This window comes from Carettochelys insculpta, chromosome 3 (genome assembly GCF_033958435.1).
Source record: "Carettochelys insculpta isolate YL-2023 chromosome 3, ASM3395843v1, whole genome shotgun sequence".
In the NCBI taxonomy this organism is placed as follows: domain Eukaryota; kingdom Metazoa; phylum Chordata; order Testudines; family Carettochelyidae; genus Carettochelys; species Carettochelys insculpta.
Genome location: NC_134139.1, coordinates 8613408 through 8630126, shown reverse-complemented (window position 1 = coordinate 8630126; position 16719 = coordinate 8613408). Strand labels below are relative to the sequence as shown.

At 44.0% G+C, this 16719-nt stretch overlaps 1 protein-coding gene across 3 annotated transcripts; it reads right to left on the bottom strand.

The window, feature by feature from the left end:
* Positions 1 to 121: 121 nt before the first annotated feature.
* On the bottom strand, positions 122 to 16415 carry GZF1 (GDNF inducible zinc finger protein 1). Of its 3 annotated transcripts, XR_012644896.1 has the most exons (7): positions 16340 to 16415; positions 9602 to 10958; positions 7196 to 7290; positions 5538 to 5705; positions 3797 to 3954; positions 2308 to 3058; positions 122 to 1537 (listed from the first exon to the last, which is right to left on the bottom strand). XR_012644896.1 is itself a non-coding variant. In XM_074989322.1 (6 exons), the coding sequence occupies exons 2-6, from the start codon at positions 10945 to 10947 to the stop codon at positions 2702 to 2704; spliced, it is 2124 nt and encodes a 707-aa protein (XP_074845423.1). In that variant the 5' UTR covers positions 10948 to 10958; positions 16340 to 16415; the 3' UTR covers positions 122 to 2701. The 3 variants fall into 3 exon arrangements, 2 of the variants coding, with proteins under 2 accessions (XP_074845423.1, XP_074845424.1); XM_074989322.1 differs by having other exon boundaries at positions 122 to 3058; XM_074989323.1 differs by lacking the exon at positions 122 to 1537 and having other exon boundaries at positions 2920 to 3653.
* Positions 16416 to 16719: the final 304 nt, after the last annotated feature.

Genomic DNA, 16719 nt, shown 5'->3' with positions numbered 1-16719 from the left:
TGGCCTGCTCCTGCAATTACCTCAAAATACAAGATCCATGCAATATATCATGCATAGTTCCCAGGAAGAGGACCAGCTGGTACATAAAGCAAGCAACTTACAAAAAGGGAAGAACTAGTTCAATATTTTAATAGGATTTAATAGTTCACACAGGTTACTTGTTTTGATACATTCATGAAGTACAAAATTCTTCCCCGTCTACAGGTACTAATACTTATTATTTAAATATATCTACAAACACTGTACATGGGTCATTAGGAATCATATGAACGGCAACACTCAAAAGGAACACAATGTTTGAATAAATATGTCAAATATAGCCTCTTACAAAGCTATTTTAAATCCCTTTTCCTGGCTCAAGCTAGAGGTCAAAGGTAATATCAGAAGCTCATTTAAAGTTAAAAGAAAACAAAAAACAAACCACTCAGCTGTCGACCAGAGGTTATTTTTATTGCTTTGCCTACCACTGAGTCATTCAGGAATGGGCCACAAAGACTGATTGTGCTTAGCTTTCAGCAAGCATTTCTTAAACTGGTTCACACTAAGCTAGAAAGCTTTCACCAAAAATTTTAATATGAGAAAGTCAGAAGGGCAGGGACTCAGACAGAGCTGAAGATTTGCCCCCAATTTGGAACTGTTCATTGCTCTGTTAGTAGGAAGATACTTTTTCATCAACTTGACCAGTGCTCACAAAGGCACAAAATTGTACTGATCTAAAATGGTTTGTGCCTTTCTAGGCAGCTGATTTGCCTCTGAGTTTTAAAAAAAGCCAAGAGGATATGGTGGTGATTAACTGTTGAAAGCTTCATCTTAAAATGCTCTTAAGTAGGGGCTAATCCTGGACAGGCCTTTTCCACTGTTACAATGAACCTCTGTGCAGCTAAACACATCAACACATGTATGTTTCTCTCAGAGTTTAAGAACAAACTGTAAATGACAGGTTAACTGAGAATTGAGGTATAAATTTTCTCCCTCCGAGAATAAACTAACTTGGCAGGTAAGCCCTTGCACTGAGAAGATATTGGTTGTACAGAGACATCTGACTTTGTTCTCTTTACTGCCTACAAGAGACTCTCCGTGTAAGAAAGATTAGGACAAGAACTGGCCACGACGAGAATCTCGTAGCAGGTGAGAGGGGAGGAGGGATTCCAAGAAACGTTTTGCCCCTACAGTCTCTTTCCAGATTAACGCTCATCACACATGAGAAGTACCACTGAGAAGCGGGTTTATTCATGGGGGTGCAGCTTGCAGCATTTAACCTGTAAAGCCTGCACCAAAAGCCCCCCAGTGGCAATCAGAAGACTCTGACTGCCAGGGAGCAAGCACTACCCTCCTGAACATTTAAAAAAGGCACGTTGCCAGTGTCTTCCGATTCATTTTTTTGCCTCAGGTACTAAATACCACTTTCGTTAGGAAAACAAAAGCTTTAAAAATTTAAGCCTCAGCATAGCCGTCATTTAGTTGTGACTTTTGCCTCAACTGGGACACCATTAGGCACTAGCCTGCAGCTGCAGTGGTTGCATTTCCAAGCCGGAATCTGAGAAAAGACTTTTATTGAAATAACTGCAACAATGGTTCTTCCTCAAATTTTGTAAACAATTTTCAAAAGTAAAAAAGGGGGAGCCTGAAACTACCGGAATGGCTTTAATGTCTTCCCCATGTCTCCTACTTACCTAAACCCCTATCCCAAGAAATTAATCCTGTGCTCACATGGAACCACACCAGTAAATAGGGATCTGCACCAGTGGAGCCAGTTGCAAAATCAGAGTTTAAGAATAAAAATTTACCATAAAAGTTGGTAGTAATGAAGCAGTAATTTAGCTTCACCGTTCAGTAAGTTATGTTAATCACTACCGTAGTTATCCCACTAGTTCACACTTGATACTCATTGGTGCAAATTCTTATAACAGTATCTGCGCTGTTCTAAAATAGCTCAGTCTGCTTCCAACACCCAAACCCACAGCCTACAATTTCCACATAGGAACTACTGGAATGCAACTCCAGGTATGTCCAAAAGTTGCTCCCATCAGCTTTTCCAAAAACTACAATGAATCTGCTTGAATCTTTGGCACAGCCACGATTAAAACACTTTCTGAAATGAAATTTAACATTTTTTCTACACATGAACTTTTACTAGGAAAATGTATTTAATTCAATTAACTGTTAGGCCCAGAAACAAACACAATATTTCCATTTGTTCCCACATTGTAGAATCAAATTGGAAACAAAAACAAACAATCCCCCGGCCTCCTTTCTAAAGGAGCAGTACTGAAGCCCGCTGGACAGAAGGAAGGAAGAAAGGCTTACCATATCTTTCAGGGAGGACTGTGAAGAGGAGACTGCATGGACAGATTCCCAGAGATTAACACAATAGCAGGTCTTCATATGCTCTGCATGAAGCTAACTGCTCTCTAAAATGGTTGCATTATTTCACACTTTCATAGGGTATGGAAAAATCAAACTAATAAGTAGAATAACAACTATCAGCTGGGAAAAGGAGCTTCAGATAGACTATGTGAACTGAAGATCACGGATTTGTGATGTTCCAAGGATAAGGAGATAAACATGGTTGTGGATGTCATCCATGAGTAGTCCCACTTCCTTTTGGTCTATGCTGTCTCCTAAGTGCAGCACTAGGTTACTGGCAAAGTCTGAAGTTGACAGAGGTATAGCCTAAGCTGGGCTGGTGAGTATTACCAAATCATTCCATATTGACCAGAGCATGGAGCTGTGGCTGAATAGCATCCGTCTGAGTCTGTAGTACTGTAAGCTCACTTAAGGTGGTAGCTATGAGGGCTTCTTGGGCTCCCACAGTCCCGTCTGATTTGCAGTCTGTCATGGCAGTAGAGCTGCTGTCATGCAGAGCAGCCACACTCCCTGGGACAGCAGTTAAGGTTTGATAGTGGCCATTTTCAGAAAAAGACAGCAACTTCTCTGTTATTTTTGGTGACACATGATACTCTTCATCGGGAAGCTCTGTCTTGTGACCTTCGTCATTCTTAGACACCCCTTCAACAATAACCAGGAAAGACTTCCACGGTGTATTCTTATCATGTATCTAAAACCAAACACAAAGCAAACTCAGCACTTGCTGTTTAGAACAACCCTTGGCCTTTCTACAGAACCTTCCACGGAAAGCTCTAAAATCTCTTTACAAAGAACAGGGCAGATCTTGTTCCCTGCTCCTCAGTTTTTATATTGTCAGGCAGCATCAAATGCAGGAGGAACTTCACATATCCTCCTACATGGGGGTTCCCAAGCAGGCACAAAATCAGCATGTGGAATCCTATGGCAGCCCTACAGAGACAGGGAGAAGAGGCCTGACCTAGTTTCAGCTGATGCAGAAAACAGCAACCCTAATGCTGCTCCAGCTGGTCCCAGAGCCAGGCAGCAAATCAGGGCACTCCAAACAGGCCCCTGATGGGCCCCCTGGCTCCATGTCATCAAGTGGAAGCTTAGCAAATCAAGCATCTCTCCCCATGAGTGAAGTCCCACACTCCCTTGTATTATCACTTACATTTTGCATGGAAATGGCAGTGCCAAGACCATATGGTGTGTCAGTGAAAGAGTGGGAAAAGAAGCGCCCCTCCTGCTGTGTTTGTATGCAGCCAGTAGTGAGACTAATCTGACTGTAACTCAGGAAAGCTGTTGGCCTAAATGGGATAATGCACACACACAAATATTCTTAAGACAACAGCCTCTTTTCTAGAATGGCCCATTTTGTATGTGCATCTTTGAAATGCAAGATACGACCCACTAGAAATAGCAGTGGAGCGTGTAGTGAGACTGCCCTTACTGAAGTGTGCCGCCGCAGAGTCGACTTATCTGTGAACGTTCGCCCACACGCATTGCACATGAACGGTTTCTCCCCTGTGTGTATTCGATGATGGCGCTGCAAAGCGTTGAGCTGTGTGAACTGCTTGCCACATTGATCACAGCAATAGGGCCGTTCGCCTGAAATCAGAGCACAGAGTTAGACTGCCCTCTTTGCTGTCCCCTGGATGCTGCTCCTCTGGTAATCTCCTAAGTGCCCTCCCACCACATTTATCTGACGAGGCAAGTACCGGCATGTTCTTAAAGCATAAAAATACATTTGCATAAAATTATACTGACACATCCAAGATAAACAGACCATTTCTATAGTTTATGGGCAGATCCTCTGTTAGTGAGATTGGTTTAGCTCTACTGGGGCCAACAGGGCACTTACATGAATGGAGCTTCTGACCTGAAATGCCTGAGTTTTCACACTCATCTACAGAAAATATTTTACCAGGGCAGGAATTCTGGGATTTATCAGACCACCTGATTTCTCTCCTTAAATCTACCAACGCAGATCACAATTCCACTCAGCAGCAAAATGCAACTTTAATCTAAAGCATCATTTATCCAGTAAAGCACACTGTGATAACAGCCACAGGGTTAAATAAAAGCACTGGGGAAGAAATTAGGAGTTTTGGAAGATATGAGAATAGATGCAAATGTGATGAGGTGGAGAGATACATAGCGGGTATTTCAGATGATAGCCAATATACGGGTGAAGGTTCTAGCATCAATGGAAGGATGGTGTGCAGGGACAGAAAAGAGACCAATGACAGACAAGCTGCAGGAAGGAAAGCAGAGTGTCTGAGACAGCTGAAGATAGTTATAAAGTTTTCCCTAGACTATGGGTGAAATTTAGCTGGCTCTTGAAGTGGAGAACACCTAGATGACTATAATACAGGCTCTACTTTGTACACAAGTAAAACTACACAAACATTCACATCATGCTGCAGTGCTGAAAGCTAAGGACTTCCAAAGGGCACTCCAACAGGAGAGGTAGAACTGAGGATGATAGAGCTACAAATGCGATGATGGAGGAAGCCATGTAGATAGCTCTATTGCTAGAAAACATCTAGGTGAAGGAGAGTGAAGAATCAAAGACAGTGCCAAGGACACATGATACTGTTTGCCCAAAGACAGTGGCAGTAGCAACCTGACACTAATTAGACTTGTGTGGTTCAGATGGAACCAGGAGCAAAGCAGGCCTTGTCTGAGCAGAAATGCAGTTGTTCCAAGCCATTGTGCTTCTAAGGACAGAATGACGTACAAGCAGAAGCAGAGCCAAGACACAGACAAACACAAACTGGGAAGAGGAAGCAAGCAGGAAAGGCGGGTGGGAAGGACAGGGCTGCAAAGACAAAATTGCTCTTGGCAGTGTTTTGAATTGAGCTAAAATGGAAACGGCTCTTTATCTGCTAAAACTTCTCCACATATCTCATCGATATCAGTAACAAATGATCAGTGCAGGTCTGCAAAGTACTTGATCGTTAACTGCTGCTATGTAACAAGCAGGGAGAATACATTTTTGGGGGATGGGTTAAAGGGAAGGAATCAACAGAGGAAACATCACCACTGGCTGAAAACAGTTCCACAAAGGATGAGTAGGTTTAAAAGCAATACAGGTTCTTGGTTAAAATAATCAACATTAAACTGTCCTAAGACTTAGATCTTTAGACATGGAAGTGTCACTTTACTTCTCAAACAAACGTCTTTCCTACCCGTGTGAACTTTAATATGTTGGTAAAGTGAATTCCTCTGTGCAAATGTTCTAAAGCAAACTTCACATTTAAACGGCTTGGATCCAGTATGTATTCTATTATGGTGCTTCAAGTACTCCTTAGAGGCAAAGCTCTTCCCACAGGTTTCACACATAAACGGCCTTTCCCCTAAAGCAAGGATGAATTGTAAAGGAAGGAAGGAAAAAGACAAGAGTGGTTTAGCATGTCATTAGGCATTACATGGAAATACAGAGCTATTATATACAAACTAAACACCAGTCAATGTCAAAAGGCATTTCAGTGGGCCTCACTCAGGGGAGTAAAAGCTGTATTATCTGTCACTAAAAGCTGAATGAGGCACCACTGAGGTCGTAACCTCCCATCTCAGAGCACATCAGAATATCTGCAAGTGTTGGCCTCGAGCAAAAGCCCACTGACGTCTTTAGTCAGTGGGAGATGCTAACATAGTGGCCCTTGGCTTAGGCCCACACTGAACAGTCCTGCTCACCTTTGTCAGAAGGCCACTCCACTAAGTAGCTGATGTTCGGTGCTGCTTCAGGTGAGTTTCCCTGTGTTAACAAGTCACTGTTTTATACTTTTTGCCAGCTGACATTTTTTCAAGGCAGAAAAGTCCATGAGCACATGGGATGGAGAGATTTCAGACACATTTTGAGTAAGAAATGAAAAGAGGAAATTTCCAAGACATGACATAAGTCTGGTGGTACAAAATCAATCCAGCCTATGTGAGTTAAAAGGCAAGTGTATGAAAGTATGTAATTACAGAGTTAAATAAGCCCTTTTTAAAATTATGTTTCGTAGATTAACTGTTGAACATCAGTCTGTATTTTGCTTTCAGAATGAGGACAAAGCCTTACTGACAATGGGACTGAATCAGCCCCCCAGCTAGCAGTGATCCAAAGTCTACTGAAAACAATGGACAACCACCAATCTCTAACAGGCTTTGCCCAATCCTATCCATTCCCCTCCCAAAAATCAAAGACCACTGATGTGGGCAGCCCATGCAAAGGAATAAGGGAGCAAAACAGACTGTTTAAAGGTGCCTCACGAATTAACCCTTTATAAAGAAAAAGGGCCCTTTTATGGACTGGCTGTATTATGGGCTTCAGAGTTCCTTTTTAAATGCTTTTGCAGGTCAGTGTTAGTTCATTACACTAAACGACAGCAAATATGTGAAGAGTATTTCTGATAAGAGCACATATTAAGTCTTGTTTTATAGTGGTGAACTCTGAAAATGTTAAGGGTGAAGCTTTGAAGATTTCTTTCCCCCATCTCTCAAACACAGTCTAAAGCCAACACAGAAAAACGGACTATGCAACAAAAATATACTTGTGTTTCACATGGGAGGTTCTGCTCCACTCAGTATTCAGATGGGTGCAATTATTTATGTGGCTGGTGTTTTATTAACTTCTGGTGTTGGTTTTTTTCTTTAGGAAATGCTAATTAGAAGTAACTCTTTCTTGTATATTTCCTTAAACCTAGCAACCTGGGTAAAGACAAATCACGATCTCTTCCATTCCCCTCCCACACTTTTAATATCACAAACATATACTTGCCATAGCAGTTAAATTATAAACAACATACATTTTGCACCTAACATCCCTTTACATGGGGAGGATGACAAAGGAAGAAAAACTTACCTGTGTGACACCTTTTATGATATATAAGCATGTGATTCTGTGTGAATCTTGCACCACATTCATCACAGACAAATGGTTTTTCCCCAGTATGAATTCTGCAATGAAAAAAATTCCATTAAGATAAAAGATTCTATTTCTAGAGTACATTACTTGTGATTTTTACTCTATGGTTATAATCTTAAATATGACCAAAAAGTTTGCATTGTGGAGGTCAGTGCTAACTGTCTCTCAAAGATTTCCTAAGCAAGTCCAGATTCTGTGCTGTTATCCACACAGGCAGAACACTGCTTGAGGATGGCATCCCAGGATTTGGGCTTAGGATCCAGAAATACCAGGCCAAAGAATTGTTGTTAAACTTAAAAATCTCTACTGAATTTTTACACATTTCAAATACAAAAAGGAAAAGGAAAAGAGTTTCTTAATTATAATAAAAACCCTACTTTTTTAAATTCCATCTGAATGAAACATGGCTCTGATATCATCAATAATTTTTCCTGCAATCAGGACTTGGCTAACGATTCTTTCTAATTATCACTGAAATGGAACATAGTTTGGCTCACTGATCCCTACCTGAGCTGACTCCGCAGGGCTGTCTGGCCCAGTTGGAGTGAAGACACACAGGGAGAAGAGCAGGAAAATTTCAGTATCTCTCACCAACAGAAGTTTGTCCAGTAAAAGTTATTAACCCCCACCCCCCATCTTATCTCTAATATCGTGGGACTGGCTACAACTATACTGCGTTTTTATATAGTCATTTTCCTTATTATAGCTTCTGTCTTGCAACAAGATCTGCATGGGTGGAGTCTTGTGTGCATGCAGAGTCGCTTGTAGGATCAGGATCTATAACTGCCCTCAGTTGCATCTATCTTTAACTTCCTGCCTACACATGAACTTCACACTTGATTTATTTGACTCCTTTCAATAGTTCTGCAGGAACACAAAAACCCACGTGATCAGTTCGCACAGTTATATATTAGCAGAGGAAATTGGAGGTAAGAAATTAAGTAATTATGTGAAGTGGCTCCTCCCTCTGGGTCACCCAAGCACCTCGTCTTTCTAGGTCTGTCTTCTAGAATGTAAGCTCCTGGGACATGGACTGTCTTGATATGCATGAAACTTACAATGCTGAGCACCTTCTCAATGTTAAACAACAAAATCATCCTAGAGAGCATGTGTAGTGTCCATTCATATTTCTATGTGATACAAGGGAAAGCTCATTTATTTTCCTGACTATTGAACAACTTTCAGTATCAAGTGGTTGCTATACTTTAGAGGGAGATGCTAAAAAAAAAATCCGTATTTGTGTGGGTAATATTTTAGAATCCAATCCTGCAAATGCTTACTATGGGGCATAGTGTTTGCTACCATGTGACATTTCATTGATTCAATGGGACTATAATGGCAGAAAGCATCCTGTCTGTGTGTAGTGAACTTTCATACCTCAGAAGGGAGAGTGGCCTAGTGATGTCAACACACTCCAGAGTTCTAGTTCCAGCTCTGAAAATGACATTTTGGGGAATGTACCATCTACCTCAGTTTCCCCACACTTATCCTACACCTCAGTGTGCTTTGAGGGTTAGTGAGGGGTTGATTCTGCAAGGCATTGACCCCAATCCTACAAAACAGTTACACATGTACTTTAAGAACAGGTAAATCCCTTTAAACACACACTTAAGCATCAGGGCCACAGCCACTCAGCACCTTGGAGCCTCAAGCCCCAAATGAGTCAAATTTGCTCTCAAAAATAAGCAACTCCCATGGACTTCACAGGTCCAAATTGCAAAGGCACAATGTGTACATTTTCTAGGCGCTATAGAAATAATGAAGTGTTTTTTACTACAGTCCTCATCATTCCTGTTGTCTCTCTACTTTCTGCACTTAATTTGCCTTGAACAGTGACATCAGCTTGGTCTGTATGGATTCAATTTCTCTACTTTAGTTTTTTTTTGCATCATCCTGGTGCTGTTTTATTTGGATTGCACACACCACTGGGGATATATATATTTTAAAAAGAATTTTATTCCCATTGCGTACAATTTTACCATTAATGTTCGCGTTTCTTAGATCAGTTCAGAAAACTGAGGCCCCAAACCTGCAAACACTCGAGCTTATTTATGTGTAGTTTTACTAATGAGAGCAGCCACACTGGATTTCAACAGAACTACTCACATGAGTAAACTTACGTGTTTAAGTGTCTGCCGGATCAGGACCTAAACCTGTATTTTGGGCTTAGATTAAATGACACTGCTCCCCTACCTAGAAAGAAAACACTCTGAAAGGGGATAGATTGAAACCCTCCAATCAATCTCCTTTAAATTCTCACTCAACTTGAGGGTTCAGGATGTCTCTCAGCGGATTTTACCTTTCCCACCAAAATCTAACAAGGCCAGTTAAATCTGTTCATACCTCATGTGTGTTTTAAGTGCAGAAGGCTGAGAAAATTTAGCCTCACACTCTGTGCACCCATAAGGCTTGTCGCCTGTATGCGTCCTTTCATGAAGCCTCAAGGCAGTTTTGGAGCTCAAACCCTTTCCACACTGTTGGCACTGATGACGTTCCCCACCACCCTCATGAACCTGGAGAATGTGCCTCTTGACGTCCTTCTTCCTCTTGAACTTCTTACCACAGAGCTCACAAGGGAAGTGGCGCTCACTGGTGTGGACGTGGCGTTGGTGGCTTTTTAAATTGCACCGGTTGGCAAAGGTCTGACTGCAGGTTTCACACCGGTAAATGATTTCAGCTGCAATGCCGTGACTGTGCTTTATGTGCTTGAGGAAGCTCTTCTCATACAGGAATTCCTTCTTGCAGGTGCTGCATTTGAAGTTGTCACCTCTTTTCTTCTTCTCCTCCTCTGATTTTTTAAAGCTGTCTTCTGATTCAAAGTTGCCATTGCACTCTTCATTCTCAGGCTTCACGCTGTTCTCCACTGGCCCCTCTTCCTTCTCCACATCATGCATGCTTTGGTCTTGCGGGAACTTGTTCTCTTCAGTAACATCCTCTGCATTTTTCTGTTGCTCTCTCAACCGCCTCGTGTACTTTTTCTTGGGGATTTCTACAAATACTTTCCTCCCAGCCAGCCTCCCACTGGCCCTTCTGATTTTGGCATAGGAAGGCTTCATGGTTTCTTTTTTCTTGTCAACTTTCTCCTTTGATTTGGCAGCTCGCCGCTCAGGAGACATGCCATTGCTGGGCCTTTCCATGGGGGAACTGGGAGAAGCAGGAGGATAGTCTACACAGTCATCTTCCGCCACAACAGTTGTTTTCAACTCAAGTAAAGAATCTGATTGGGTACCGCTATCATCTTCAGCATCCTGTGATTCAGAGAAGTTTTGCAATTCCAACAACACTGATTCAAGCATCTGCTTCTTCAGCTGAAAACAGGTTTCAGACAGGTCCAAGCACTTCAACTTTTCAGCTATTTCCAGCATACGTTGTACTCGGTCTTCCTCCACTTCTACCTTAGCAGTATAGACAAACTCAAGGAATGAAGCAAAATCAGCTACCTGGACCTCATTCAAGAACACATTTGTCCTTGGGCTATCTATGGCCTTTTCATTAAGAAACACTTCTTTGAAGAACTTGCTTGTTGCTGCCAATACAGCTTTGTGAGCAACAAACTCTCCCCTGACACCTTGATATTCCACGCTAACTGTTACATCACAAAGGTGGCCCAGAAGACGCAGCTGGTGCATTTCGTTGAGAAGGTTTATTGGCGAGGACTTTGATTCTAGTAAAACTGCATTACTTTCCATCTTTCTTCTTTCTGCAAATAGGCAATTAATATGTGATGTTGTTAACAGCTGTCATGGAGAAACCAACAAAACTTAAAAAAGCTCAACTCCCACTTTAGCACCTTAATAAGGCAGCCAAGATTTTCAGAAAAGCACTTTTGAAAAATCGAGCCTGAAGCACAGACGAGATTACCCATGTCTCATTTAATCCTAGAACTATTTAGAAATATGCTAACAGCCATTCATAAAAAGTAACTGGATTTTTTAAAAGTTAATTTCTATTTAAAGCCTCTCCATTTTCATTTTAGCAGATTCACTCATGGAGAAAACAGAACTAAGAGGCTAACCAAGTGCAGAGTTCAATCTGTGAATCTAACATGTATTAAAGACAAGAGAAGGCTAAAAAGAAATGTTTTCATTAAGATCCCCAATTAAAGCACATTTACAACCCCAAATCGAATCATTCCCGTAACATATAATTTTAACCAAAGTTGGATAAAGTGAAAATGAGTTTTCAAAACACAAAAGTCAGTGAGACTATAAAACAGAGGGGCTAATTATCTCCACAAGTTGAAGAAACTATTGTAAAACAACAGGGATACAGACCATGGTCTGACTCAGTCTGATAACATGTTCTTATGACAGGCTTTGCAAGAGGCAGACCAACTATAGACTGACATCTTTTACCAAGCATGAATGATGGATTGTGGATGGCTAAACTCAATTTCTTCTTCTTTTTATTTATCCCAGACATATTTTCTCTTCTCGCTCATCTTACTTTATATAAAAAGTAAACCTTCAATTTAACAGACTAACAGGTGGGGGGAGGGGGGAGGATGTCCATTAAACCCAGACATCCATTAAATCAGAGGGTTTACTGTGACCCACCACTGCCAGGCTCCCTCAGCCGCACCCCCAAAATGCCCACTACTCACAGACACTGGAGGAGCTGCTGGAGCCCAGAGCCACTGCTGGGGGGCCCCACTCCACGCAGCAGCAAAAGCCACACTGCGTGCAGCAGCAAGGGTCCCACTGCAGCTGCGGACTCCACTGTGCATGGCAGCAAGAGCCATCACCAGCCCCTGGAAGAACTGCTGCTGGAGCCACCACATGCTCCTCCAACCAGGGGTGGTACGTGTATGTGAGCATCATCCGCCCGTGTCCACATCCCATCCCTGGTGGGAGGAGTGTGTGGCTGCTCTGGCGCAAGAAGCAACGGCTCCTCCAGGCCACAGCGGCTCTGCACCAGTAAGTCCAAAGAGGATTTTATGGGCCCTGGGTAAGCGGACTTCGGGAACAATGGGATTCTCTGTTCCCAAAATCCACTAAACTGGGGTCCATAAAATTGAGGGTTTCCTTTACTTATAGATTCAGATTAAACAGAGATCCTTTAATCAATAAAGCATTCAATATTAGCAAATTTGGACACTGGTATTTTCCAGCAGGGATACAATCCTTTAACCACTTTACATGCTACGGTACTTATTGTATCAGTTTATAACTACCCAGTTGTTCATCAATTGAACTTCAAAAGGTTGAGACAGCTATTATTACAAACTGCTCATGTACAGACATCAATGGTCATCAACAGTGTTTCCTCTAATATTTTTTATCCATGGGCAGATTAAATTTTGTTGTCCACCAAGGCGTGTGTGGATGTGCACCACCAATAGAAACACATGCTGCCAGCTTCATAGCAGAGGAACTGAATTGCTCATGGGCTACTGCACAAGCGCTCAGCTTACAGGGACCACTAGTGGTCAGCAGGGAGTGAGCCCAGAATATTCAGCATGAAAGTCTCTAGATTCTTTCACTTAAGCTAGAGAACCTTAAACTGTAAACCAAAGCTGTTAATTTTGAAGAGTCAGCTCCAAGAGAGAGACTTTCAGAATCATTAAATCACTGTATTACACTAAACATTACAACACCTATGATCCACACTCTCCACAAAGCTGTCATAATAGCAATACCATCAAGGTGCAGAATGCACTCGTTCTTGCAGCAGTGGTCTTCTACTCACCTGGAAGTTTTTCAAAGAGGAAACAATTTTATGTCTACAATAAGGTACATACTACAAGGAAAGGCTTTCACTTCCAGTGGGTGACAAACACATATACAAACTGCTGACAGCGTTCTCTGATTCAAGCACATACATGTGCCAACAGACACATCCATATATATTTCTCCTTTAGAAAAAAGGATGCTATGTCACTGAAGCTTGCAAACTGCTCTGTGTGGGCACAGGGAGTCTGCCCACATGGAGCAGCTCGAAGGACCTGGGACCATGTGCTCAAGTACAGCCAGCAATCTGGTATCCAAGTGACATGTCACACTAAAGCAGCATTCTCTAGAGCACTGACTCTGAAACCTATTTGACCATGGCCCCCTCTGTGTGTTTGTAGTAGTTCATGTCACTGCTGCCACCACCACCCCATCTTAGCCACGCAAGTACGTGCAGTGGCAACACTTCCCTTCAATCAGCTGCAGGTTCTCACTTGAACCGGTTACTTTTTGTGCCAACAATCCATTGTAATAAGAGCAAAAGTGTGATTGTGGTCCTAGTTTACAATCTGGCCTGAGGGGTGGGAATGCAGAGAAGGGGGAATTCAAATGAGGCAACTGCCCTTCGGCCCGGCATTTCAAAGGGACAAGCTCTGGGCCCCTTTGAAATGCTGTGGAGCATTGGGCGCTGCTCTACAGGCAGCTCAGAGGAAGCACGGAGGGATCTCAGGGGTGACTGCCCCCAAGCCCCGCCTCTTCCACCCCACCCCTTCTGGAGGTGGAGAGCCTAGCCCCCCTCTCACCTTGCCCCCAGGCCCACAATGCCAGTCGGTGGCTGCTGATTACAGTTACATATGCGTACCACATCTTAGCAAACAGCCCACTGTACAGATGGCAAGGACTTTGCACAACGCTATGCAAGCTTCAACAGAAATCCGTCAAAAGGCACAGCGCCCTCTGTGGACCTGATACATCGAGAGGAATCCTTTTTGCTAGTTACTCATTGCTAAGGTAAAATGTGTGCAGCAAGTTTCCCACTCTGTCCCTCCCCGCAAGCTTCTCACAGCACATGCCAAAACAAAAAGCAGTCAAGTAGCACTTTAAAGACTAGCAAAATAGTTTATTAGGTGAGCTTTCGTGGGACAGACCCACTTCTTCAGACCATAGCCAGACCAGACCAGACTCAATATTTAAGACACAGAGAACCAAAAACAGTAAGCAAGGAGGACAAATCAGAAAAAGATAATCAAGGTGAGCAAATCAGAGAGTGGAGGGGAAAGATCAAGAATTAGATTGAGCCAAGCATGCAGAGGAGCCCCTACAGTGACTCAGAAAGTTCCCATCACGATTTAAACCATGTGTTAATGTTCCGAATTTGAATATAAATGTCAGTTCGTCCACTTCCCTTTCTACAAAGGAGCGATAATTTCTTTTCAGTAACACACATACCTTGAGGTCATTGACAGAATTCCCCATTCCATTAAAATGTTGACTAACTGGTTTGTGGATCTGGAGTGTTTTGATGTGTGTTTTGTGCCTGTTGACCCTTTTTCTAAGGGAGTTAGAAGTCTGTCCAATACACAAAGCATCTGGGCATTGTTGGCACATATGATGTTAGTAGAGGAGCATGAGAAAGTGCCCGTGATTCTGTGAGTAACCTGGTTAGGTCCAGTGATGGTATTTCCAGAGAAGATATGTGGACAAAGCTGGCAGCGCAAAACAGACATCAAAACACTCCAGATCCACAAACCAGTTAGTCAACATTTTAATGGAATGGGAAATTCTGTCAATGACCTCAAGGTATGTGTGTTACTGAAAAGAAATTATCGCTCCTTTGTAGAAAGGGAAGTGGACGAACTGACATTTATATTCAAATTCGGAACATTAACACATGGTTTAAATTGTGATGTGAACTTTCTGAGTCACTATAGGGGCTCGTCTGCATGCTTGGCTCAATCTAATTCTTGATCTTCCCCCACCGCACCCCTCCACACTCTGATTTGCTCACCTTGATTATCTTTTTCTGATTTGTCTTCCTTGCTTACTGTTTTTGGTTCTCTGTGTCTTAAATATTGAGTCTGTTCTGGTCTGGATATGGTCTGAAGAAGTGGGTCTGTCCCACGAAAGCTCACCTAATAAACTATTTTGCCAGTCTTTAAAGTGCTACTTGACTGCTTTTTGTTTTGATAGTGTATAGACTAGCACGGCTTACTCTCTGTTACCATAGCACATGCCAGTTTGTGAACTTCTGGCTCTAGAGGCAGAACTCCCTGACACAAAAGACCGATAGCCAGTTTTGTCCGACATCATCCAGCATGGCTAAAGTGACAGTTATAATTAGAGAGGCACAGCAGAAAGGCATCAAAGTTAGATGATAGAAAAAGCAAGCATGTGAATCCCAGTTAACAGCTCTGGAGGGATGGGGTCAGAAAACACTGAAGTTAATTGGACTCATGGAAGCTTGGTCAACAGGCCAGGCTCCTGTAGCAGAGACGACATGATAGCGTGTGGCTATGTCACCTCATCAAACTGAATCAAAACATAACAGATTCCACATCTGTCCAGGCTAGGTATTTATACTAATCTCACCACCCGTACTCCCCCGCCCCCAACACCTAGCAATGTCACCATCCCTTACCATCCACCTGAAGCATCTGTGGTACAATAACTACATTAAACACAGCATCTGATGAAGTGAGTCTGTGCTCACGAAAGCTCATGCTCAAAACTTTTCTGTTAGTCTATAAGGTGCCACAGGACCCTTCGTTGCTGTTACAGATCCAGACTCACATGACTACCCCTCCGATACATTAAACACAGTGACACCAACAACCCCAACCAATATTGGATGTAGAGTCAGTCACAGCAAGTGGGGAAAAAACCTCGTGTTTGACCATCACACCTCTGTAAGCGGGTGCGTTTGGGATCCAGCACTCACCCCCACATTGTGTTATGCGTGTGTAGCGTTAAACTTGAGCCCCACGCGCATGGGGAGGAAATGTCTGTGGAACTCCCGATCACAGGGCAGGGGAGAGCACAGGGCAGCACCTCAATCCCCAAACCTCTGAGGGAGGAAATACTGGGAGAGCTCCCTCCAGTGCCCGGGGGGCAGCATGGAACTGTGGGGACCCCCACGGCCCAGAGGTCTGTGAGGCTCTCCCAGTGATCAGGGGGCGGCAGGGACCTGTGGGGGAGGCGGCTGTGGGCTCCCTCAGTATCCAAGGGATGGGAGGGGCTCGTCGGTGGAAGAGCCTGTGAGGTTCCCCCTAGGCGCTGGGGCAGCGGGGTGCCGTGGGGCTCGCCCAGGGGGCGGCGAGGGCCTGAGGTGGAGGGCTCGGGTTGGGCTCGCCCAGGGGCCGGCGGGGACGTGTGGGGGGAGGGGCTCACACGCCGTCGGGCCCCGCTCACTCACCGGGCAGCGCCAGGGTCCGCGCGGCAGCCGGAAGCGCTGGGCGCTCGCTCCCTTCCTCCCCCTCCCACCCAGCTAGTTCCAGTAACGGCCACGGGCGGAGCCTCCGCCGCAGTCACGGGACCAAGCGGCACCGCCTCCCGGCTCGAGCCACGGAAGGCCGGCGGCGCGGAGACATGACGCCAGCAAACGGCGCGCGGGCGGAAGTAGCGTCAGGCCGCTCGCCAGGCAGCTCCCCCTCGCGTGGCGGGGTTGCCGAGCAACGCATGAGCGTGCCAACCCCCACCCTTCAGTCAGAGCTCACCCTGCTCCTCCCCAGTGGCCGGCGAAGGGGCTGCAGCCCCAGCACTACATGTCACCGGCGGTGGGGCGGGAACCCAGCA